The sequence below is a fragment of the Diabrotica undecimpunctata genome, chromosome 4 (genome assembly GCF_040954645.1).
Source record: "Diabrotica undecimpunctata isolate CICGRU chromosome 4, icDiaUnde3, whole genome shotgun sequence".
Taxonomy (NCBI): Eukaryota; Metazoa; Arthropoda; class Insecta; order Coleoptera; family Chrysomelidae; genus Diabrotica; species Diabrotica undecimpunctata.
In genome coordinates, this window is record NC_092806.1 from 129833154 (window position 1) to 129860309 (window position 27156).

The 27156-nt window shown below is 32.6% G+C and overlaps 1 protein-coding gene across 1 annotated transcript in view; it reads right to left on the bottom strand.

Annotated features, from left to right (window-relative positions):
* The window catches only part of fab1 (1-phosphatidylinositol 3-phosphate 5-kinase fab1), a 48529-nt gene extending 21660 nt beyond the window's left edge, over positions 1-26869 (bottom strand). Inside the window, exons 1-12 of the mRNA XM_072530229.1 lie at positions 26470-26869; positions 25920-26109; positions 24908-25154; positions 22348-22554; positions 17428-17639; positions 16734-16958; positions 16157-16345; positions 12300-12535; positions 9887-10154; positions 5888-6564; positions 4931-5220; positions 3664-4077 (exon numbers count right to left, since the gene is read on the bottom strand). Coding sequence (XP_072386330.1) covers positions 3664-4077; positions 4931-5220; positions 5888-6564; positions 9887-10154; positions 12300-12535; positions 16157-16345; positions 16734-16958; positions 17428-17639; positions 22348-22554; positions 24908-25154; positions 25920-26109; positions 26470-26775 — 3461 coding nt within the window. The 5' untranslated portion in view covers positions 26776-26869. The remainder of the gene's footprint in view (positions 1-3663; positions 4078-4930; positions 5221-5887; positions 6565-9886; positions 10155-12299; positions 12536-16156; positions 16346-16733; positions 16959-17427; positions 17640-22347; positions 22555-24907; positions 25155-25919; positions 26110-26469) is intronic.
* Between the last annotated feature and the right edge of the window lie 287 nt (positions 26870-27156).

Here is a 27156-nt window from a genome sequence, read left to right on the forward strand (position 1 = left end):
TATGCGCACGATGGCAGACGCATCTTGTGGTCAGTCTGCAAAGTTGAATTGCAGTCTATAGAGAATTTAAATGGAAAAATATGTCAAGTTGTGTTCGATTCCAAAATCTTATTCTAGCCATTTTGGTACATATATCTCTTCTTCCTTTTTCCACTAGTCTATATAGCGGGCTGTTAGCATCCTTCTGGTTCTAGTGTGTTTCTTTAGATCATTAGTCAATCTCATTTAAGATCTTCTGTCTCTAACGTTTCTTACTTTCGTCGCTTCTACAATTCAGTTAGCTTTGTATGATGTGCTATACCGAGTGGTCCAATAAGCCGATCTCTAGGCTATATATCAGAAACTATTCATGTTATAACTTTAGGAGAAAAAATTCCTTAGTAAAAGTGGCTAAGAGAAATCGCTGAAATATCTTTCAAGTTACTGGGTTAACCGCTAGGGGGCGTAACCTGTGAAGAAAACTTTGAAAACCAGTTTTTTGGGAAATATGCCCAATTATATGAAGTGTTAAATAAGTAAACTAGAAAGAGGCCTAAATTCTGCACAAAGTTGTTCAAGTACTTTTTTTTATTTTTTCAAATAAAGGGTGGGGGAGAGTGGGAAAGTATTTGTGGATAAATACCTATAACTTTAGTTTGGATCAACCGATTTTAACGAAATTAGTGTCAATAGAAAGAGTGTGGATGATTTAATTTACATCTACTATAAAACAATTGCATTTATTTTTAATTGTCATGGGTAGAGGGTACTTTCAAATAGAAAAAATTAAAATTTGTTTTTCTTCAAAATGTGTAATGGAAACACCTATTTATTGTAAATTATAATGGAACTGGATTAAATTCGTAACAAAATGACACAAAAAGCATGTTAATAGCTTTTGTCGAACTCGAGATATAAATAAAAACGCATAAACATAAGTAAGTATAGTATTGACTCACCCTTTACTATAACTTAAAATTAAATATGTGAAAGATCATACAAATATCTCGATCATTAAAACTTAATGTTCAATTAAATGTTCAAATTGTTTTCCATCGTTGTCCACACAAAGATGTAATCTTTCGCGCGTAGACATAACAGCTGCTTCAATCTCAGCTGTTGATATACCATTTATTGCGTTTATAATGCGATGTTACATGTCGTCTCGCATAGTTGGTCTAGTTTGGTACACTAAGTCCTTCTATCTTCCCCACAGATAAAAGTCCAGACATGTTAAGTCTGGAGATCTAGCTGGCCATGAAAATATACTTCACCTTCCAATCCATTTATTTGGATAACTTGCATACAAATAATCTCGAACTAGTCTGGAAAAGTGCGCAGGACACCCGCCATGTTGTAATATCATATCTCTTCTTTGTTGTAAGGGAATATCTTCCAATAAAACAGGCAACTGATTTTCCAGAAAATCCAAATATATTTCGTCATATAAAGTTCTATCAAAGAAATATGGACCTACGATCTTTCCATCAACTATACCACACCAAACATTAATACTCCATCTACCTTGAACCTCCACCTCATGTATTCAGTGCGGATTTTCTTCAGCCCAATAATGCATATTATGCAGATTAACACCATCCGCACTATTAAACGTAGCCCGTCCACAAAATCTTTGACATGATATTATGCGGTTGTTCTTCTAGCAGACCTAACATCCAATTGCAGTAATCCAGCCTTGCATCAAAATCTCTCTCATGTAAAGCTTGGTGGAGAACTACATGATAAGGTTGCAGTCTAAAAAACAGAACAACAAATATTGGTGAAAAACAAACCTCTATATTTACTAAAACTCAAAAAATCTTGAAAAATCCACAATTGTTTCACAAGATAAATCGTGCGTAAGTATTTTTAAGAAACGGATAAAAGGATAAAAGCGCCGTGTTACCGTTTTTATCGGAATATTAAAATAACAGTTGAATCTAAAGTTTAAAGGGAATTCCAAGTTTCTGACCTAAACGTTCACTTTATAATATGAAAAACTAACCTGTGATGTTTTAAAATCCTTAGAACAGTAGTTTTGGGTATGTTTAATTCTATAAAGATTTGCCGACTACTTATATGTGGATTCTGTTGAATTAAAGCAAGAACATTGATTGAATTATCTTCGGTCATACCTCTACTACGTCGTTTAAAACAAGGACGATGAAAACTATCAGTTTCTCTTAATCTTGCCTTTCTTTCAAATACTTCTTTGCCATAATGTCTACTGTCAGGATATCTTACAGAATATATACGTGAGACAATAGCGGCATTTTGGTGACATTCGAAATAAACTCCAATCATATTATACAATTCTGCATTTGATATACTCATCACGCATTATTAGTACTGATAATTAATTACTAATATTACCAATATTAATATCTATTGAAAAAAGTGCAATTTTCAAGTCGAATTATAATATAACATTTTTTAACAATGTTTTGACTGCTGTCAATAAATAAACAATATGAACTCTCCGTCAAATTCATTGTCGTAGCCTACTTAGTTTCGAAAAAACTATTTTTAATCATATGAAATAACAATGGTCAAAATAGGAATCAACATTAAGATTCTTCTGCTATAAAAAAATTTGAAAGTACCTACTGACTTATTTTTTAATTTAATTTATAATACAGGGTGAGTCAATACTATATTTACTTATGTTTATGCGTTTTTATTCATATCTCGAGTTCGACAAAAGCTATTAACATGCTGTTTACGCTATTTTGCTACGAATTTAATCCAGTTTCATTATAATTTACAATAAATAGATGTTTCCATTAAGCATTTTGAAGAAAAACAAATTTTAATTTTTTCTATTCGAAAGTACCCTCTACCTATGACAATTAAAACTAAATGCAATTATTTTATAGCAGATGTAAATAATTTCATCCACACTCTTTCTAATGACACTAATTTCGTTAAAATCGGTTGATCCAAACCAAAATTATAGATATTTATCCACAAATACTTTCTCACTCTCCCCCACCCTTTATTTGAAAAAATAAAAAAAAGTACTTGAACAACTTTGTGCAGAATTTAGGCCTCTTTCTAGTTTACTTATTTAACACTTCGTATAATTGGGCATATTTCCCAAAAAACTGGTTTTCAAAGTTTTCTTCACAGGTTACGCCCTCTAGCGGTTAACCCAGAAACTTGAAAGTTATTTCCAGCGATTTCTCTTGGCCACTTTTACTAAGGAATTTTTTCTCCTAAAGTTATAACGTGAATAGTTTCTGATATATAGCCTAGAAATCGGCTTATTGGATCACCCGGTACGTGTGAGATCTGTGATTAAAGATTACTATAAGCATCAACCAATGTTTTTTCACTTTTTGTGGAGCCTAACTTATATTCACGCACAAGATATGCCGCTAAAGTGGCTGAACTAATTAATAATTGCCTGGATGTTGTTGATCTTATACTATGATGTGGCCACATAGACGACCTGAGTATTTATGGAAGCGTCTTAAAGATAAAGCACGAGTTTGTACACTCCGATAAAAATCGGGTCAGTCAGTAATTAAATAATGGGAAAGTATTCCCAGAATAAAATTGAAAAGTTGCTAGTCAATGTATTTGAATGCAGTAATCAAAAGTAAGGAAAAGCATACGGAATAGAGCTTTAGTCTATCACTTTAGATTAAGAAAGTTGTGTCAGGAATTTGTATAATTACTTACTTGAACGTAGCTACATAATTCTTATATCCAAAATAATGATAATGGTCTTGATGTAGGCTGTGGTCACAAGCTGCCTGGCCTCTTCTACTATAAATATCCCCATAAAATTTCAACTCCAAGAACTTGGCAAATGAGTACGACCAAGTGTCAGCCGACATCGGAACCACAGGCGATACTTTTTGACATTTGGTACACCACGTCCACATAACTATGTGGTCTTCTGAAAATTCATTTTCAAAATAGTTAAGACATATTGTTACACAGCCTGTATTATGAACGAATCTTCTTATATGATTTATCATAGGGGTATCACAAGATTTTGAAGGGCAGTTATAAGTAGATCGGAAGCAGTATCTTTCCAGGAAACAACCTAATGGAATATCGTTGCGTCCATAAAAATCCATATAAACAATCCTAAAAATATAAAATAGTAAACCATTTAATTACTTTGCTTTATTTTAATAATGTGTTGTCCACTACTACAAAAGTTTTCCCAGGAATATTTGGAATAAGTTTAGTTTTAAACCAATTTTCGAAAAGAGGTCCATCCATTTCATCCTGATTATCTACTGTATTTTTCTTTGCTAAATTATAGTCTTCTCTATAATTCTTAAAGTAAATTCAGTAAAACGAAACGTGGACAACATAAAACAGGGGCTTTATGGCCTGTAGTGAATCCACGAAAAAAATTTGTTCCTATGTGACGATATACATTCATAATTGATACTGTGACCAATATTATTTATCCATAAGCAATTAAAAGTAGGATCAGTTGTCATTAATTTACGTAACATTAATCAACCTCGACTGTGTAATAGAACGAGATTAACTGTGAAAAAGCTAATGAGTAATGTCATTGACGCAATGACAATCAAAGAAAAATACAAAGGACAAGATGTTTTGATCTGGCGTAAACTGATGATTTCAACTGACTTACCATTTGATTTTAAGCATCTACAATTTCCCATGCAAGGCCAACCATTGTAAGTTTGCCGAATAAACTTGGAGTTTCCATGTGTCGCGCATCGGAAAACAGTCATCGTTTTATCTTTACGCACATCAAAAAAAGACCAAAAATATTATTTATCAGAACGAATTAAATTGATTAAACTTTTTTCGTACAGAATATTTTTGAGAATTTTTTTTTGTGGTGTGTAAATTTTTAATTACTGAATATTTAATTCTGAAGCAGTACGAAGTTCGCTGGGTCAGTTAGTACTACTTATAAATAAATGATGTTCGTAACAAAGTACAAACGATAACCTACCATGGATTAACGCAAAATGCAGGAGCATTGTCGGATTCCGTACTATAACTGCAAAATAGTACTGCTAATCTTTGATGATGAATAAGATCAAGAACATCTTTTGCACTGTTTTCGGCATTATTATTAGGCTTGATATTCTTTTGAGTTTCTTGCTGAGCTTTAACGCAAATGTGTTCCTTCTTTTCGTATTTACCACCACAAGCTCTAAAATGTGCTAACAGATTCTGAATATTTTTATCTTCCACGGGTTTTGTTAATTTTGACAATAAAAATGGATGAAGAGGTTTTGCCTTAAACAAAATAGATATATAACAGTTAAATATTTGTTTTAATAGCTTTGAGTAGTTTGATGCATCAAAGAGTTGTGATTAATACCGACTAATCAGTCTGACAACTGAACTGTATATACACAAAATGTGATGTACAAGGGAACTGTGTTCTGAGGTGTTTGAGGTTTATTTATTTAAATATTCCATTATTAAATTACTTAATATAATAATATATCGTTATTGATACAAAAAACTTAAAAATATTAACATTCATTACATAAAATTAGCTTGGAACAGATATTTTCCATTTAGTGGAGAATTACCCATAAAAGAATTTCCGAATACCCTGGAGAGACTATAAAAAGAACAGCGAAGTACTATTTAGACAAGCCGCCAACAAGATGCGAATTTCCATGTTAATAGCCAACGACCGTAATGAATAAGGCACGAGAAAAGAAAAAGAATGTGACTTTCAGACGTAATAGACGTAGTCCAGAAAAAGTTGTTAATTAGTTCATAACAAATATCGATGTTCAATAATTATTATCCAAGAAAATCACACAACCGATCTTATAGAATTAAAGTGCCGTGAGGTATAACCTACTGGTTATATCTCACGGCACTGGATGGATAACCAATCACAAAAGTCAAAAAATTTAGGACTAACTTTAAATTGAAAAATACATACCTTCAAATTAGAATCGCCATGATCCAATCCATGATCATCCATACTTTTCCGCTTACATTTTGTACTATTTTCAAAGTGAACACTAAAGTATAAATCTTCCGGAAAATACTGCCTTAATTTACACTTTTTACCAATTTCAGTTTCCAAGTATGGTACTGGAAACACAATATACGGACTTATACATAAAATAGTATCATCCAGTTGTTTTCTAAAATAATTGGAAAACGGAAGTTTTGCAACTGCCAGGGTTTGACCAGACGGCTGAGCATCAAATTCGGCGTTGGAATGTAGGGGATCAGTAAAATCGTCAACTAAAGTTTTTCTATTCTCTGTCAGTTGTTCGTCCTTGATAAAACTTTTGATAATAGGCCTTTCGTTCCTTTTAAACACATCTTGATCGACATCGTTTTCCGTCAAGCAAAATGTATGTCTTTTTTCTGGTATGTCTGGAGAGTTCTCTTTACTATCTTCTAGAAATTCGTTTGCATTTGGAGGCATCGCGAATTCGTCCATTAAAAAGGATTTCTCTAATCTCCAGCTGTACATAACAAATAACATTAAAACGGATACTTCTTTCAGTTTCACCAATTCGGGCTCAGATGCACCTCTAAGCAAAACTGTACTGCCTAAATGAGTCGATGGTAATCCCTCGAAGAACATGAGCGTTTTCGTTCTACCTTAAAATAATAAAAAATTCATCAAAATATGACCTAACATCACATCAAGTAACACACAAGAAAGTTATATACTTTTTCTATTTGAAACTAGTTGGTATTTTAGAGTTTCAAAAGTCAGTACAATCAGTAAGATAAAGACCGAAGAAATAAAGCTTTACCATAATTACCAAAAATTATAAAAGAAATACATGAAGAAGACTATAAACAACAAGAATCAGAAGAACAACATGGGTTCAGAGTATTTAGATCGAGTGTGGAACATTTAAAAGAAATAATTAAAAGAAAATAAATACAGGAAGAAGCCTTCACCTAAAATGTTTGGATTTATAAAAAGCAAATGACAGTGTACCGGTGATAAAACTATGAGAAGCAATGAGAAGAACAAATATAAATAATATGTATATTGCAGTTATTACAAAATAGGAGAGATAGAATTGTACAATTCTGCGTAGAGACCAACCTCTTAATAGCCAACACCTTCTTCAAACAACATCCTAGAAGGCTATACACTCGGAAATCACCTGCATACAGAGAAGATAAAATTGTTAGGAATAAAACTGACTTCACAACTTAAAGAAGTACAAAAAATCTACTAAAACATACCCTGGAGCTGACTTTCGTAGTTTCCGGTTTCAGTTAGAATAAATTTTAGACTAAAAAGATTTCTGAAAGTTAAAAGAGAAAATGTGACGGGAACATAGACATCTCACAACTTAAAAACCCCAAAAGGAAAAATGAAATAAGTATTAAGGTTGATGAAGAAATAGAAACGCTAGAGAACTTGATACAAACAGACGTTGAAGTAACATGGAACTGTTCTAAAAAGAAGACAGAAGAAGACATCGGATTCACGAAAAACGACAGACAACAAGAATGGATAACGCAAGAGATCATGGATCTCATGGACGTAAGACGAAAACATAAAACAGACCCAATAGAATACAAACGACTCAATAAAATCGTTAAAAAAGTACAGAGAAGTTAAAATCAGTATTCGTAACATGCAGAGACATGAATGTAGATGTATATGCATGCTTTATTGATTATCGAAAAGCATTTGACTGCGTTAACCATCAAAAGATGATCGAAATTCTGACAAAAACTGGAATTGACGAACAAGACTTGCGAATTATCTCGCACAGAACTATATTGGCACCAAATGGCAACAATTGAAATAGAGCACACAACATCCTAAGATAAACGAATCCGACGAGAAGTGTGACAAGGTTGAGTCTTATCACCGTTATTATTTAAACTGTATTCAGAATCTATATTCAAATAAGCATTAGACGAGATCCAAGATAGAATAAAGATTAACGGAACCAGCATAGATAACATTAGGTACGCTGATGATACCATTCTAATAGCAAGCAAAGCACAAGAACTACAAAATATAATAAATGCGGCAGTTCGTCATAGTGAAATGTTCGGTTTACATCTAAACGTTTCCAAAAATAAAATTCTAGTATTTTCAAAGATACCAACCAACGTACAGTGTATGCCACGGGACAAATAACAGAACAGGTAACTCTATAAAATATTTGGGAACAAATATCAACAGCCAGTTTACCCAAAAATGAAATCCTTTCAAGAACTGAACAAGCGAGGAGAACACTCATGAACTTGAAAACATTTTTTATAGAGAAAAGAAAGCAAAAGAGACTAAATACCAGCTGATATTTCTAAACTGTAAATGGGTGCGAGAAACGTGGATGAAGAAATATGCCGAGATATGAAGAAGATAGCGAAGGTAGACGCTATGTATACGAAACCGTCTCCATTCTATACACAAAATTCAATATTTTTGCTCTTCTTAAAGCGAGAATTGTGTGTGTGTGTGTGAGAGAGATGGCATTAGACAAAAAATCTTTTTGCCACAGAAAATTAAAGCAAGAATTCTTAGTAACAAGTCTTCTTCAAAAGACAAAAACACAGTAAATTAAACAATATTCCAAGTATATGTATATATGTATATATAAATATATATATATATATATATATATATATATATATATATATATATATATATATATATATATATATATATAGTAAACTCTTAAATATTGGGGAAATCTGCAAGAAATACTCTAATGTGTATCAATTGTTTCGCCGAACGTTTTCGCCAAAGAGAATTAATTTGGCTTCTTCAGGGCTGAAAGAGAATAAATTATAATTAGCTACCATATATTATCTATTAAAACATTATTGATCTTACCGTAACTTAGAATTGTAGAGTTAGAATATTAAAAAACTTTGCTAGTAACATAGTGGTGTTTTTTGTTACTATGTGCAAAAAAAGTTTTTTATAAGAATTGAAATGTATGGTAGCTTCGAACTTGACACGTAAAGGCTTACCCAAGGTTAATCGAAAAACCCAATGCAACTACATTTAAAAGGAGGTAATTCTTTGAAATGTCGGCAATAACTAAATTTTTGATTTTAAATAGTTAAAAGTGAGGTTCTGTTTAAGCCAGAACGCAAGCGCTGACAACTTCATTATAATTGGTATGAATCTTTATGTCGTTAAGGTTCATTGGTAAAAAACGAATGAATTTAAATCCCAGTAAAGGGAAATATTATTTTGATTTTCTTTATTTAATTATATTATATTGTTCATGTATTATTGAATCTTATTGAGACGTATCTAAGAAAAGCAAGGGAATGTTATATATTTTTTGTTAATGAAAATTAATTATAAAGGTATGTTAGTTGTTAATGGATATATCAGTCACGTTAGTAATCTGTGATATAGTATTGTTCTTGGTATCTGATTTAAGTAACAGGTGGTATATATCGCTTAGATTCTTGATGTCACTCTTAACATTAATGGAGAAATCGTTAAGAAAAATATAAGACATTTCAATGAACTCTCTTTTAGATTTATTGTTCTCACGGTGGAGAATTGTGGTGTTGGTATAGTCCATGAGATGACCAGTGGAATGGACATGTTTGGCTAATGCACAACGGTCAGGGTGAAGTCGAGAATCACTTTTGTGTAGTGTAATACGTGATTTTAATAATTGAGATGTTTGACCGATGTAGGAATTGTTGCAAGAGAGACATGGAATGTTGTAGACAATATTACTAAGCCTATCTATATATATATAAATACCCCTTATAGTAACTTTTCTGGAACATTATTTGAATTTTTTGGCGCCCACAGTAATATATACTGAATATGTTTTGGGACGTCACTGGTCAGATAAAATGGTAATAATATAATGTATATATATATATATACATATATATATATATATATATATATATATATATATATATAAATATATATTCTTAACAAAAAATACTAATATATAGGTAATACCTCTGTCCAGTTTGAAACTTTTCAAATAAAATCTTTGGCATGTTCCCAATTTTGGACGGCCGATGTGAGCATCCATAGCTGAAACGATATCCGCTTGTGTACATCTCGACAATCGTTCCAGAACACTTAGTTTTACGTTATGCACTAAAGTGACAGACTGTTCATGTAACATGTCTTGAGCAAGCCTTGATATGTTTTTGTGGACTAATATAATGTCTGGTTTGAGAGCTATTATTCGTGCCGTGACGTTGCGTAAGTACTCGTATTCCTATAAAATAATATTAGTTTCAGAAAATATTAACAAAAATGTAAATTATATAACAGAAAGGAACGTTATACCATTTTAAATATGTAAAAGATACGGTTCTACAAATGTATTTTTGGGAGACAACCAGAAATTTTAAAATACATTTTTATTTAGATAAAATTATCAAGTATTTTTCGATTTAAAATCGGGAATTTCCTCATTGAGCTTGGATGGCAGCTATCATTCTTTGAAGCAGGCTTTATAGCAAAGCAGCAATCTATCTATCTGCTATTTGCAGCCATTCATATAGAAGCGCTTCTTCCAAGTGTATCAATGTGTAAAAATGGTCGTAATTCCAAATAATCCTTCTATTTAGAGTGCTCCACACGTGCTCTATGGGGTTCAGATCCTAACAGTCAAGTGGCGACCCCAGTACAATCACGAGTTATTCTGGCAATGTACGGTCAAGTATGTACGGTAAGTATCTTGCATGAGAAGGAAATTTTCACCAACAAATGATAAGAAAGGCACAAAGTGTTCCCTGAAATATTCTATTCCAACAAAATTCCCCTTCATATCCGTATACCTGCATTCTTTTCTCGCTACCCAAAAATGCTCTTAGATAATCAGACGATAGAACTTAGATTAATCAGGGAGAAAGTTAGTGCTAAAAACATATGCAAACTGGTAAAAAAACTCCATTTCAATGGAGTTCATGTCAAAATGTTTTAAAAAATCGAGACAAATTTTCAAAAACAAAAGACATCAAATTTTTTAAAAAGGTTGATCTTTGTTCCACTATTGGATCGTTTGATAAATTTAAAAATCGATTTGGTATCCGTTTGTTAATCGCATCAGCTGAAAATTTCTCAAACGATGAATCTGCAGTTCAACCATTTGTAGAGAACTGGCTCTACTGCAGAGTACAGTAGAAGAACTTGGTCTTCCTCCAGGTCACATCTACCATGGTCATAATATAGTCATATAGTCATAATTGGGATTTTTGCCAACATAGCAATAGTACTTTTATGATGCATTTTGTACAAAAACATGTTAAAATAAAAATAAATAACTGGTTGTCGAAGGATTTTATGGTGCCTCAATTAATTAAACAACAATATTTTGATATGTCCCTTATATTGTAATTATTTTTTAATTTCCTAGTCCTGATAATGGAGTACAAATTATAACCTCCGAAACCGGTCGCGGAAACACACATCATTCAAGATTTAGTAAACATAAAGGATTGCGATTGGATTTTCTTTCCACATTAACTTAGATGAACTCACATCGGCAAACATGTCATCATAATATGTAAATATATGTATATATATATATATATATATATATATATATATATATATATATCAATCATGGTTTTGAATTTCTTGAACCGTACTATATTTAATATAAAATTAGTTTTTCTTGAGTTTAGGTTCAATAAATTATATTAGATGTGGAACTAGATTTTATTTTCCATAAAAATCAACGTTTCGGCAGGAAACCCTTGCCTTTGTCAAGATTCAAAACGTAAAGACGGACACTGACATTAATGAAGTCCGGACACTTCAATAATGTCAGTGTCCGTTTTTTACGTTTTGTTATTCGTTGATTTTCTTCTTTCTTCCATGATTTACAGTACATATATTGTTATTCATCCAACTTTTCCTCTTCTCTTTATTGTTTATTAGATGTTCTTCTCTGATCTTGATAAAGGTTTCACATATGTTCTGGACTGATTTTTCTGGATCATATTATGTTTGCTTTGTGTTAAGAATCCGTGCGATTGTCTCCTTTGTTTCCTTATGTTAATTTTAATTGTACTAACCGCGGAAATCTTTCGGAACAATATGTATATGTATATATATATATATATATATATATATATATATATATATATATATATATATATAATAAAGATTATGGACTATGTTAGACATGAGTTAATCACCCTGTATATATGTATGTTTAAAAAGCACACATTTGGATTTAAAAGTCGACAGGTCCTAGCGTTGTTTATGATTTTCTAAAAAAATTACACAAAAATTTTTATTCCATAAGCAGCTTCCGCACTGTATGAGCTTAACGACGTAAACATCCAGATTTAGCATACAAATAAATCCTTGGTCCTTACAGTTAATCTAGTTATAAGCAAAGAACACTTACCTGCATTAATACTGGTTCTAGAGACATCAATCTGCCTTCAGTTCGTTGATAAACAATGGAACATTGAAGCAAGAGAATTTTAGGGTTTTCTATGTCGATCAACATATCTTTGTGTGCAACGTTTTTGCTGCATACTACCCCTCCAACTAGAGACGTATCACTTCTCAAACCGCCAGCAAGAATTTTAAATTGGATGTAGTGGCGGATGTCTAAATCGATGGCGTCATGATTTTTATCTAAAAAATATTACTTTTTTGTTGCTTCTATAAAATTGCAAAGTTGTGATTGCATTCAATTTGAAACGTGTCGAAAATTTTCGTTTATTTTATTAAACTTTATAAAAACATGCAGTATATAAGTTTTTTCATTTTTGTAAAAAATCTCCAGAAATCATTTTTGACCGTGCTAGTAAAATCTACGTTATACAACCCAGAAAGGTTCATCTACCCAGAGTAATCCCTTTTACCGAAGAGCCGCTAAAAATGCCGCCACTGTCTGCTTATTCTATATTATTTCTCGAAAGATTTTACCTAAATGCCGCCAAAATTTCCGTTGCAATAGTTGCAAGAGCTTTAATATTTTCAGTCAAATTCGGAAACGGTATTTTGCCCAAGCAATTTATAAAAAGGCACACCCTCCCAATGCTATTTTATTTTCCGTTGTGCATTAAGATGTAAGAGACATTCTACATGTGTTTCGAGGCTCCTGTTAACGAGATCTTTTTTTTTGTATCTTTTGACTTTTATATCTTTTGCTTCTTTGAGAAATTAGAGACCCTAAATTGGCATTGCGGATACCCCTACTTCGCTGCTACGTGTTTTCGGTCTTACTTTATGGTGTAGAGTCTTGGACTCTGAATAAAAGTGATCTAAATCGCCTTGAGGCTTTCGAAATGTGGTGCTATAAAAGAATTTTAAAAGTTTCTTGGGTGGAGAAGATGCGAAACTCCACAATACTAGAACGTTTCAGCAAGACTACTGGGAATATAAAAATCATCAAGAAGAGAAAGTACTTCGGACATGTAATGAGAGGTCCCAAATATAGGTTGCTACAAAATACTATGCAAGAGAAAATTGTACGCAAACGCAGTCCAGGATGAAGAAAGATTTCATAATTGAAGAACTTACTAGATTGGTATGGTGTTGATACAAACATGCTATCTAAGGTGGCAGTGAGTAAAATAATTAAGATCGCTATGTTGGTAACCAACGTTCTGAAAGGACATGGTGCATGAAGAAGAAGATACCGCAAACCGGGGTAACTTTGCCCCTGCCAGGGTAACTTTGCTCCATTACTAAAAAAAGTTCATTTTAATTTACCTATGAATTAAAAAGTCTTTACAAAACGCGCATCGCCGTTTTACTGGTTGCCTATTGACAAAGTCTCCTCACATGCAGCATCGACGTGTTCTTCCATTTACATGCCTACAGCAAGTCGAGAAGGTAGTGGTGTAAACACTTCGGTGTCTCCTACGTATAAAATTTGGTGTGTGTAGAATGTTGTGCTATTATCTCGCAAGTAAGTATTTGTGTATGCGTTAAGTGTTTACTGTTTATCAATTTTTTCACTAAATTGTGACATAAATGAAAAAATTTTCTTTTTCTAACCTAATTTTACAAATTATCAGGTGATTCCTCTCCGAAAAACTATACACAAGAAACAGAACAAGAGTGTTTAAATGAAATAAAAAGATCTACACAGAAAGGCAGAAGAAAAATATAAGATTCCAAGAAAAACCATTTTAAATAAACTAAAAGGGAAACATTCCAAAACATCAGGGAGGCAAAACGTATTTACGCCCGGCGAAGAAAACCAATTTTTCAATTGCCTGATTTATACGGGAGAGTATGGGTTCCCTATTAACGCAAGGGAACTGAGAAACGTTATCAAAAATTATTTAAACCGTTGTGGAAGAGATGTCAAAATTTTCAAGGATAACTTCCCTGGAGAGGATTGGATCAAAAAATTTATGGTCAGACATCTTGAAATTTCCCCACGTTTTGCAGAAAATATTAAACGTGTACGAGCAGGAGTAGATGAAAACATATTGAGAAGCTTTTTAGAAAATCTGGCAGTGTAGTTAGACGGCGTTCCTCCAACAAATATATGGAATTGTGATGAAACTAATTTCACTGATGATCCCGGCAAAAAAAAAGTCATTGTCAAGAGAGGTTGCAAGTATCCAGAACTAATTAGAACCGCTTGAAAGACCTCTGTGGAAACGGCGAAGGTGAACTTTTACCGCACTATGTTGTTTACTGGGCTGCTAAAATGTGGACTACTTGGGCTGAGAATGGACTGGAATGCTCAGGATGGTTCGATGCAAATATTTTTGCAGATTGGCTTGAATTCCAGTTGGTACCTAGGTTCAGGAATCTGAATGGTAAAAAGATATTACTATGCGACAACCTATCTTCACATACTACAGTACATGCACTTCAATTCTGTCGTGAAAACGACATTCATTTAATTTGTCTGACTCCAAACAGTACACATTTGACGCAACATCTAGACGTGGCTTTATTTCGGCCCCTAAAAATAGCCTGGCGAAAAATTTTGTCAGATTGGAAAAGTACTGAAGATGACATCCGCAACACTATTATACATATACTTTCCTCCATTGTTGTTAAAGGTGATGGACCTGCTTGGTCCACAAATCAAATCTAATTTAGAGGCATGGTTTCGAAAATGCGAAATATTTCCCCTGAATGTTGAGGAAGTGCTGAGCTGAATACCACGAAAATGCGACCTAGCTGTTGTGAGCTGTTGTGTAAAAGCCCTCGAAGCAAAAAGATCCGATTTTCCAAAAACTATTAACCACAGCAGAAAAAAAATTAATGTTCCAGCTGAAAAAAATGTTGCAGTCAAATATGGAAGAACCTACAACCTCTTGCATGAATACCATTGAGAAACCATTAACTCCTGACGAATCTTCCGATGAGGAATCACATATTGTTTGCTTTAGAGCTAACGAGATGGTATTTGATGACAATTCATCGGACGATGTAGACTTCGAAAAGCTTGCCAGGGGGAAAGAAATTGAAAATGAAATTGTAAATTTTTTAGAAGACAAAGAAAACAAACATAATAATTTTTAAAAGTGTTGTTCGAGAAGTGGGACGTTTTGTAGTGTTTTCTTATACTCAAAAACAAGTTTCTAAAAGGGGAACTCTTACGATTCCTGAATTAAGTTAACGTTATAATTAATACTTATTATTCTTTATTATTTTCAAATAAATATCGCTGCCTTCTTTTTTAGTTTTTTTTTGCACAAATAATATCTTTGGAGCAAGGTTAATATAAGCAACCCACTAACTTTGCTCCACTTTTTATTAAAAAAAAATATGTAATTAATTATTTTTAGAATAAAAAATACCATACAGTAATTACATTATATACTTTCTTCATCACTTATTAAAAAAAACACATAATACTAGTAGCAATTTTATACACTTTTCCCTCTCAATTCCTTTAATAACTCCTAAAAGTGGAGCAAAGTTACCCCAGTAACGGCTGGCGAGATGAGGAAGACTAAAAAGCAACATTCAGAAATGATATTTATGAGATGTATCTTGGAAAAACACTGACCACGTCTAGAATTTGAAGAACCTAATCTCCGTATGCACCAATTAATGACTTTCTTCAAACTACCCATCTAATAAATAATTTGATATGAAAAGAAAATAAGTTCTTCATCCACGCCATAAGAAAAAAATAATCTATTAACAACAAGAAGTGTAGCCCTATCGTTTAGTTAATTTTGATAGGCTTTTAAATATTATTTTCGTAAAATAAACATAGTTATTCAGTAATTTATTAATTCTAAATTTAACATAAATATAATAAAAAATATTTACCAGGTCTAATAATACTGATTATGTCATTAAGTATTGGCATAATAACTTCCGACCAGGAATATGAAAGCCCTTTGGAAATCAACAATTGCTTGAGTAAACTATTGCTGTGTTGCTCAAAAGCATCACTTAAGATTGTATATGCTAACTTTTCTCCGTTTTCCTCCCGCAAATTGGATGCATTAAACCATCCTAAAAAGAGAAAATTATTTTATAAATACAAATGTTTATTCTGATTTGGATTATAATCTAATGAACTATTTTCTACAAATTCTTTACATAATATAATTATAAAATTCAAAAGGAAAACTTAATTTCCTGTAGTCGGCTGTATACCACATATCAAAAAATTTAGTAAAAAATTTTTGGGTAGTAGTTGCTACCCAAGGTCCGATTAGATAACATGTCCTCGGACCAGTAACAGTAATATATATATATATATATATATATATATATATATATATATATATATATATATATATATATATATATATATATATATATATATGAAGAAACAAGAAGTATACTCGGGCGTCTGTATATTTACGTAAAAAATATATTAAATATTAATAATATTTACCTGATTCTGGAGCAGCTTCAATTTGATCCGAAGGTCTAACAACCACTGTTTCTGTTTTTTCTTGTGGCTCTTGTGTTTCGCTTGTATTCTGACTCTTGTACTCATCAGGTGGACGAGACAAATACACTGTATTTGCCTCTAAATTAAGATCTAATGTATATGATGACGATGAAGTCATATTCCCTGGCCTCATTTCAACTGGCGATAACTGTTCGTTTTCAGAATCTGCAATAAAAAGTAAAATCATTTACAATAATTAAGAAGAATAAATCGGGTATAATATGGACTCCAAAAACAATTCCACTCAAGAAAAACCAAAGAAAAACTAAAATTATTATATACAAAACACTGTTGAGGCTGGCAAAAAACATGGAAAAAATATGAAGGAAAATTGAGTAAATTCTACAAATCACATAAAAGTATATCAGGTTGGCCCTCCTATCAGTATGAAGTTAGTGGAAGTTACTTAGAACCAGTTTATGCTCACGTTTGAAAGAAGTGAAGTTTTAAAAAAATGTGGCGATAATTTTGCAAATAATTTATAATAGGAGGACATTAATAAACTGTTGTATATTGAACAACGACTGTATTTATACAAGCAAATCAGTTATTCTTGAGCAGTTCCAGAAAAACAATTATATAAATTAAGATTAACATTTTATATACGGAGTTCTTTACAAATAACTTAACAAACCTGTTGTACTTGATTCATGAGGAATTTGCTGAACCCATTGCGGCTCATCGTGATAAGGTACATCAAAATTTAAACCCGACGGTGGAAGCTCTGGATAAGAAAATAATTTTTTATGGTAAAAAGCATAGCCATCAATAAATACCATTGGTTCTGATAAACTCTCGATATACCCGCCTTCTAAAAGAGCTTGGCAAATAGCTGATGCTTGAACTCTGAAACAATAAAAAAAATAATTTACAAAAAAAAGAGGTGTGACCTACGATATAATAAAATATTGTGACACGAACTAATCCATATTTGCAATAAAAACTTTGTGCAATTAGATCTTGAAGCAACATTGAATTTTTGTTCTTTTCCATTTATTTTTTATTTGTATCTTTCTGTAAATATTACTCCTATCCAGGTGCGGATACGGAAATGCTTCCAGCAAAGGAAATCGGCAATTGGATTACCATAACCAAACATAAGCAGAGATCAAATGGATCCGAATGGTTGTGAAATGGACAACTTGCGACGCAATATTAATAACTATAAAACCAGAGTTTTTACAGCGGTGTAGAAAGCAAGAGGAGACTAATGTACTATTTTCCCCATAAAATTTCTCCTATGGTGTTGTGTATGTGTATGTATATTGCCGTATCCGATTTCGCGGCTTTGTTTTTAAACGATCTTTGTCATTTTCCCCAACTCTAAATACCTGCTAAATTCCATTTATTTGCGGCAACTCTTTTGATGCTGCACGTCTTATTTTATGGCAAAATTAAGAGAATCCTATGTTCAGAAATGGGCATACAATAATAAATATGCAATTTTATTTTTCCCTTTATTTGGATGAAAATGCCATGTCAAATTGTAACGATTCAAAGAATCTATAATGTTTTATAATTTATTTAATTTACTACGCAGTAATTTTTATGCGCTCCCTGTGTAACTTATTTTCGTTTCAAATAATGTAAACATTAAACTTGTCTTGATCAAACGATCCTTGAGGGATGACGCAAACTTTTTCTAGAACTTCTTTTCTATTGGTCTTATTTAATCATACGTTTCAGCGCTGACATAATTTCGATGGAAAATGACGCCGTTCGCGGCGGAGCCGTGTTATACCAGTTTCTACCTATGTTCTACCGGTTTTAATGTAGATAGGGTATTAAAAACTTCTTCTTCCACTTCTTTAGAGAAGAAAAAAATTAGTGATCTTTCCTTTAAAATAGTGGACTGCTTTGTTTGTCTTCATGTACTATTGGTCTTACACTTTTATTTTTCTTTATTTTGGAATGGAAATAAGCAGTGACTTCCAGTTATGGTTCCTTCTGGCGTAATGAATAGGACTTATGGAGAACTAATTAGAAATATGGATGATTAGAGTCCTTTACTGAGTCATAGATTATAACAGATTTGAAAAACTTAGACGAGAGTACTATACAATAAAACAATCTAATAATTTTTCAAATTTACCGCCAAAATTCAATTCTGCAACTAATTTTAGTGCGTCAGTCATTTCATTCATGACCTCGTGAAAGTTACAGTGATAAACTATTTAATTAAGGTAAGAAGTTACTTTTTATATAGTTTTATTAACTTATTATCGAAACTAATTGTTGATTTGTACCAATTTGCAAGTGCATGCGTGAAATGCCACAGTTAAGTTAGTCTAACCTCCAATAGTCGTGTCTTAAAACTAAAACAAATATGATTATTTGCATTTGTTTAGAACAATACTACTTGGTACACAATGAGAAACTGGATGATAGTACACAATGAGACTGACCCATTGTGTACTACTAAAGTTTGTACCAAGTGTATATGCTATAATAATATGTTGTATAGGAAGAATAAAAGTTTATTATGTTTGTTACAGACATGTTGCGCAAAGAAAAACCAAGGAGTCGAGCGACATTCAGCTCCGATAATATGGCAAGTGCGGTACAAGATTTTATGGATGGAAAATCATTGAGAATTGCTGCCGTTGAACAATAAGAGAACAGACATTACAAATACATGTCGCAAAAAAAACGTACTAATCCGATTTCCGAAATTTCGAAACGTACTAATAATGATCGAATGGAACCCAATTATGCTGTACGACATGCTTTTTCAGAGAAACAGGAAATTTCTTTGTGTGATTACATCAAAACTTAATACGGATTAACAACCATTCAATCACGAAAGGTAGAATATGGTATGGCGATTAAAAACAATATTCCAGTTCCACCATTCCAGCCCAAGGAAAAAATATCTGGACTCCAATGGCCCCGTTCATTTTTAAATAGACGTGGGAACCTCAGTAAATATACGTCAACGTCTAATATCAGGATATATAACCTTAATGAGACCGTGCTGAACTAACAACAGTGCTGAAACCTAAGAAAGTCGTGGCGAAGAAAGGTGTAAAAAGCGAAATAGTTGTACATGTATCGTATGTGCGAATGGTACTTTTCTGCCCCCTATCATGTTTTTTTCAAGGAAATAGTATAAGGAGCATATGACACAAGGAGCTCCACCTGGCACACTGGGTTTGGCAAGTCCAAGTGGATGGATGAATAGCCAGCTGTTTGACGACGTTATGAAACACTTCATCAGTTTAGCAACAGTTCAATTGAAAACCCTTCCATACTGATCTACGACAATCACGTTACATATCACGTTGTTCAACTGGCAAAGGTAATGGTGTAATCATACTGACTCTACCTTCTCATTGTGATAACAAACTGCAACCGCTATAGACTCATGGTTGCTGAGCCATCCTGGTAAACCTATTTCAATATACCAGATAGCACAATGTGTAGTTTATAATACATATGAAAGCATTAACACCTAATAATAGAAATCCCAAGATTTCCTACTTGGTGAAACTAAATTCAAATTTTTACCACTGTGCTTTCTAAAACTTGCAAAGCTGACAGATTGATGAATTAATCGACAAGTGAATCAATAATTTGCATTCCACATATATGCGATAAACCGATATTCCACACAAAAAAAATTCTTAGTGAATTCAGTTTCTAGTACTCAAAACCGAGTAAAAAACTAAAACAGAAAGACGGTATTAGATTTAATTTCGATGCAGGGCATCCGCCAGCCGCTTATACGTATTTCAACCTCATTAGGTATCATCAGAGCGACATATGCAGTTGCTCTAGTTACTCAGATCAACTGCATATGTCGCAATATACCAAATTAAACTGAAAAGTCAAATCCACAAGTCAATAGTATCATCTGTGAATTCAAGTTCATTCATCTTCCCTCGCGAGTTTAAAGGATTTCCAAAAGCAAAAAAGAGAAAAGGTGTGAAGACAAGGAAAACTAAAAAGTGTGCAAATCCACAACCAGAGTCGACAGAAATGTCTATTGTGGTTTTAAATAAAGTTATATTATCCTCATCGAAGACACCTGAAAATCAAGTAGTATTCCCACCAAGGACACCTGAAAAACCGATAATGTCTTAAAACTCTAAGCCAACAGTATCATCATCATCATCTGGTGGGCCCTAGCCTCCTTAAGAATTTCTCTCCAGTCGTACCGATCCATCGCCTTTCTCCGCCAAGCACGTATTTCCATATTACACATGTCTTCATCGATGTTATAAAGGAACCTTGTTCTGGTTCTTCCTCTTCTTCTCTGACCAATGGGTCTATCAAGGAGCATTTTGCTAGTTGGGTCATTTTGTTCCATCCGCATTACATGCCCTATCCACCTCAGACGTCCTATCTTATTTTTTTTTACGATATCAAGTTCCTGGTATATTCTATAAAGTTCGAAGATGTATCGTCTTCTCCACACTCCATTGTCATTCATTGCTCCATAGATTTGCCTTAGTACTTTTTTTCGAAACATCCTAACATGTTTTCATTATTTTTTGTTAGAGTCCAGGTCCCTGAACCATATGTTAGGACTGGGCGTATTATTGTTTTGTAGAGTTTTATTTTTGTATTTCTCCATATAATTGTGGATTTAAGGAGAAGATTCAGTCCAAAATAGCATCTGTTGGCCGTGCAAATTCTGCGGTTTTTCTCTGCGGTAGTATTATCTTCACTGTTAAGGAGCGCTCCCAGGTATACAAATTCGTTCACTGCTTCGATGACGTCGTTTTCTATAACAAGTGGTCGTAGGATTTGTGGGTGCGTGCTTATTTTCATATACTTCGTTTTGTTGTTGTTTATTATTAAACCCATTTTTGTAGCTGATTCTTTTAATGCTACATACGCCTCTTGTACAGCGTTTTCCGTTCTCCTAACAATATTGATATCATCAGCATAGGCCAGGATTTGCACTAATTTATTATATATTTGAACAAGTGGTTATGATTTGTGACATATGTATTACTTTTTCCAGAGCCAGATTGAACAGTATATGGGAGAGAGGGTCTCCCTGGCGTGGCCCGTTATTTGTTTTAAAAGGTTCAGACAGTTCACCCTAAATTCGCAAGTCAATAGTATCATCTGTGAATTCAAGTTCATTCATCTTCCCTCGCGAGTTTAAAGGATTTCCAAAAGCAAAAAAGAGAAAAGGTGTGAAGACAAGGAAAACTAAAAAGTGTGCAATTTTGACTAACACATCTGACTTGGATCAGTTAAAACTACAAGCAGCAACCAAAAAATGACTCAGAATAATAAACGAATTAAGGTAAATTTAAATAAGGTAAACAGCTCAACAAGAAGACAGAAAAAAATGGACGAAGTGATAGATCTGAGGAGAGTGAAGAAGTAATCAATTATTGTGATTGTTCTAGCGATGAATGTAAAAATTTACAGTTGGAAGACGGTTATGGCATTGATGATAGTACAGAAATTTCCGTCGATAGAGCATTTCAAGAATTCTGACGTCAAAATAAACAGTAAACTCTCCTTAACTTACAAATATTTTCTGTCTCATTTTAACATAATTTTAAATATAATAAAAATAACATGTTCTACTTACCTACTTTTCGCCTTTTGTTGAAAAATCAACCAATCTACTAATTCGGAACCCAAAAAGGAATCGTTGTAAGTCTTAAGACGATATCTATGAGTTTCAAACTGTAGACCTGTTGTAGGTTTACACATTTCTTCATATAAGTTTCTTAAAGACGCCGAATTTTGAAGAGCCCTACATTTTTCCTCGGTTGTGAGATATGTTGTATTCGTGCTGAAATTTTAATCTGCTTTAAACCGAGAAGAGAATTATGTCATTTATGAGAATGTATGAAATGTTTGATGGAATGCTCTAAATGTTCCCTATCTTCAGACTGTCTGTATCAATAATGAAATAATAGTTTTAATCTAATCTGGTTTTCCGAAACTGATTTATGTAAATGTAATGGCAATTATGACGACCTTAACCACTGGATGTTTCAATGTCGGTATAATCAAAAAGCCATAAATTTTTGAAGTTATACTTCTATACGCGCGCTCCACGTTGGAAATTTGTATGGGAGTAAATCTGTGAAATCATTACATATGTAAGATATGAGTAAGAGAGAGACAGAAGATATATTTTCTCTTTCTTCCTCTCTCGAGAATAAAAATGTTCCTTTTGTATATATATTTAATATCTGAAATTCACCAGCAACGTCTTCATTTTGAGTTGTTTTTGCGGTACCTTTAAAAAATTTGGAATTTGAATATGAACCTTAAAGTCGTTGTCTAATGTAGCGATAAAATTGACCAGCTCCTTAAATATACCTCCATTTTCTGAATTTTCCTTTTCGTCGTGACCTCTAAAAGCTCTAGAAACTCCTCAAAATATATCGATTCTTATCCACTTGTTTATTGTGTTTAATTAGAGTAACACGATAAGCTGAATTTAACTGGATTTTTATAATTTAACTTACCAATCATTGAAAAGCTAAAAACATTCATGTGCACTTTAAATTGTTCATGAGATTTCATTTTATCCTATATATGAACAAGATTATCGGAGCCTTTGTTTGACCACGTCTAGTAACTTCCAGACAAAACGCATGCAAAACAAAACAGTTTATTAATTTGTTCGCAACCACAATACCAGCTATTTTTATCATAAATAGTTTTATTAAACTTACGACAACGAAGTTTTTGTCCACTTCCACTTTGTTCTTCAATAAGTAGGGTACAGACCGACCAAGTTCTTTAATTTGTAGTTTTTTTTTCTAACGAAAAACCACAACAAAATTTTTAAGATACTAATTTGATTCATTGTCAATTATTAAATTAAACCTACAAAATAATCTAAATATTATTTATATACTATATTCACCCATGACCACGACGCACTAAAAGTTTAATTATTAATGAAAATGAAAATGAATATGAAAATATAGTAATAGATAATAGACATAATAAAAGCGACAAGCGAGCGCGTAAAGAAAATCAAAATAAATAGATACTATCTTACGAGCTACTACTAGATCTTCCTTCTTGAGTCCGGCACAAAGATTCTCATTTAACGTATTGTTATAAGTCCAATATAGCTCTATCTGTGTCACATAGATAGAATGCTCGTAAAATCTCTTTTAAGGCTGTTTTATCGGTGCACCAAAACCTAGGGACAGTGTTTTCTCTGTTATTTACTGACAAAATGTCTCGAAATTTGGACACGTTATTCGAAATTATGTTGCCTTTAAAATGATGGTTTTACTTTTTTTTATTTTTTTGAAACTTCAGTTGAAAAACTGGATTATACTGTTTAACGTTCTATTATAACCAAACTTTTTACGCCCATCACTTGAAAGAGTTTTTTTTTCTGTAATCGTTGATTTTTGTTTCACCTTTCTGTGTCCAATAATAGTCGAGAAAAGCGTGTTCCAACTTTGAAGAAAATTGCTAAAAAATACTAAAATCTAATAGTGAAACGTGTTACTCATCATTGGCGCTTAGTTTCATCGTTATCGCCTTCGTGACGTCAAATCTCATGAACGTACGGTCAGTTAGTTTGTGTTAAAACTAATTTGAATGGAGAATAATGTATTTGTTGTCATTAAACTACCCGTCGGCCGGCGGCACTGAGTAAAGATGGTCTGGCGTAAGCAGTGTAGAAAAGTAAGTGATACGCCCATTTCAAATCGCAGTGTGTTTGAACTGCTAAAACAGCCTTAATACGCGCCAGTATGATAATGACACAAGAGTATCCCGTCGAATAACCTCCGCTATGGGTGACAGAGTTTGTATTACCCACACAGTTGCCAGATTTTATATAATTTATGAAGATAAAAAGAAATACACACAAAAAATTAACAGGCATTAAGACGTTTTAAAGATAAAAATTATGTTTCTGCATAAAAATATGATAGTGTCTTGCCATAGTGCCTCTATAAGACTACCTCACGGGCCGCCACTGATCTATTGGAATAAAATATCACCAAACAAATTTTAAAAAATCATTTAGAATTAACCGGAAAAAGAGTTCAGAACTAGTATCCGCTATTTTAGTATCAAAATGGAGATCTAAGCTCAGAACAAAAGTGACGGTCTGATATAAAATTAAAGTGACGGGCATAAAAAATAACTGTATTTATACATACTTTTCAGAAAAGAATTTTTCCTCTTGATAACCAACAGATATTTTTCGTTTTGCACAATTATCATCAACACTGACAACAGATGTTTGTAAAGAGCTGTCATCAAATGTATTTGGCGATAATGTACCAAATTTGGATTTCAAACTTTCCTGAAGTATTTTTAAATCATTTGTAAGAACAGTACTGAAGTCTGATGATTGTAAATAGGAAAGGACAACTTTACAGCAGTAAGTGCAAACTCTTAATTCACCTAAAAGATAAAAATACTTTTTAAATTGATATTTTCTTTTTCATAAAAATAACACATTTTTTTTTTATATAAAATTAGGTAACAATTTTTGTTAACGACAACTCGGGAGATATAAGTATCGCCTATTGATACGCCTTTTCAAAGGGAATCATTCATTTTTGAGAACGATTTCTGAAGTGGAAATTGAAACATCAATAAACATACTTTAACCTTTAATTGTGGCTTATTCCCATTTAAATAGTAATTACTTTAACATGCCACAAGAAAATAGCTTCAGAACAATACTATTAAGCAATATTAATTTCTGTATTTATAAATACAGTTAATTAAAGTTATATATTTATTGCGAATCAAATTGATCAAAACAGACTTGTTATAGTATAAGGTTATAAAGTATTGGCAACACTGTACTGTGACTGTTCCATGTTTGCCACCCCACCATCATATTATTGAACGTGAAGTATTCCCTATCAATGGCGTACGATTGTGTAATCTAGTTAATTAACATGATTATTTTTTGAATAAATAAACTTAAACAATTGTTGCATAAAATTTTAATTATTAATAATATGAAATGTTTTTGTATATAATATATTATATATTTATTCAATATAATTCTAAAATTCTGAATGTCATCACAACTACATTTTACTTATTAGGTATAATACCATATTGGTGCCTATGAAAGATCAAGCAACTCCATAGTGATGTTATATTTTTAGCTTTGTTTGATATGAAATGTTTTTACTTTGAAAAATGGTATACCTGTACATCCAAATATTTTCCCAGGGATTTGTTGATTACAACAATGAGAACAAAATATTTGTCCACAAACTCTACAGTGATGCCTTCTCCTAAATGTTGTAAATTTTTCAGAACATTCATAACACTCCTTACTAACAGAATCAGGCATCCAGTATAGTTTTAAATCTGTATCTGCATAATCCTGGAGGCTCTGAAAAGTATTTAAGATATATAAAGACATATTGAAAAAAACATTTAAAAGCCTGTACAAGCCATAGAATTAAATGAAGACAATTTAAAAATGAGAGAGCAGTGAATATGTGAATATATGCCACATTTAGAATACTCAGTGGATGAATGTAGAATATGATGTGCTAAGGTACATTCAAAACGGGAGGAAATTACTGAGTAAAATGACTTCTTCCTATCATCAACCAGGAATGAATAGGAGAGGAAGACTAAAAGGACACTAACAAAAAATGATAATGAAGAACATTAAATATTACACAAAGAGAATTATAAAAGATAATACTTTAAGAAAGTATAACTAGAGAATAAAGAAGAGACTTACACTGGTTTTTAAGGCTAACAGATTACTTATTCTCTTCAAAACATTTGGTAAACTTCTTCCCTCATTTATGTCAACTTCATATACATTCGAAGATTCTGAATATGCGTTATCAGATACACTATCAACGGCCCAAGTAGGAAGGGAATCACTAACATCATTTTTTTCAGCATTAGCATCATCTGATGAAACACTTTTTTTCCAAAGAAAATTGGCTATAAATTGTCCAACGGTATTTGGTTTTGGATCTTCCGATTGTAGAGGCCCAAACTCTGTCAGCTTATTAGCTGTCTGTAAGTTTTTACTCATTTTTAAAGAAGGAACTCGTCATTGAGGTACAACAAAAACATAGTATTTGATATTATGATATTTACATCATTTGACATTTTCGTTGACATCTGTCATAGTCACAGCTGATTCTACTTTTTCATAAACAGTGACAGGTGACACGATTTTTCATAAACAGTGACACGTGTGTCAGCACAGCACTCAGCACGCGATCGCCATATTTTAAACGGAAACACAGACATTCACACTCCCATTAGTTTGGATAATTGGAGTTCAGAATGACTTATAGCAAACGTTATTATACAAAACAAGAATTATACGAAATTTTAATGGATAGTTATTTAAGTGAGGACGACCGTTTCTGAAAGCGAGGACCCCGACTTTGTTTCAGATATTTTCGCC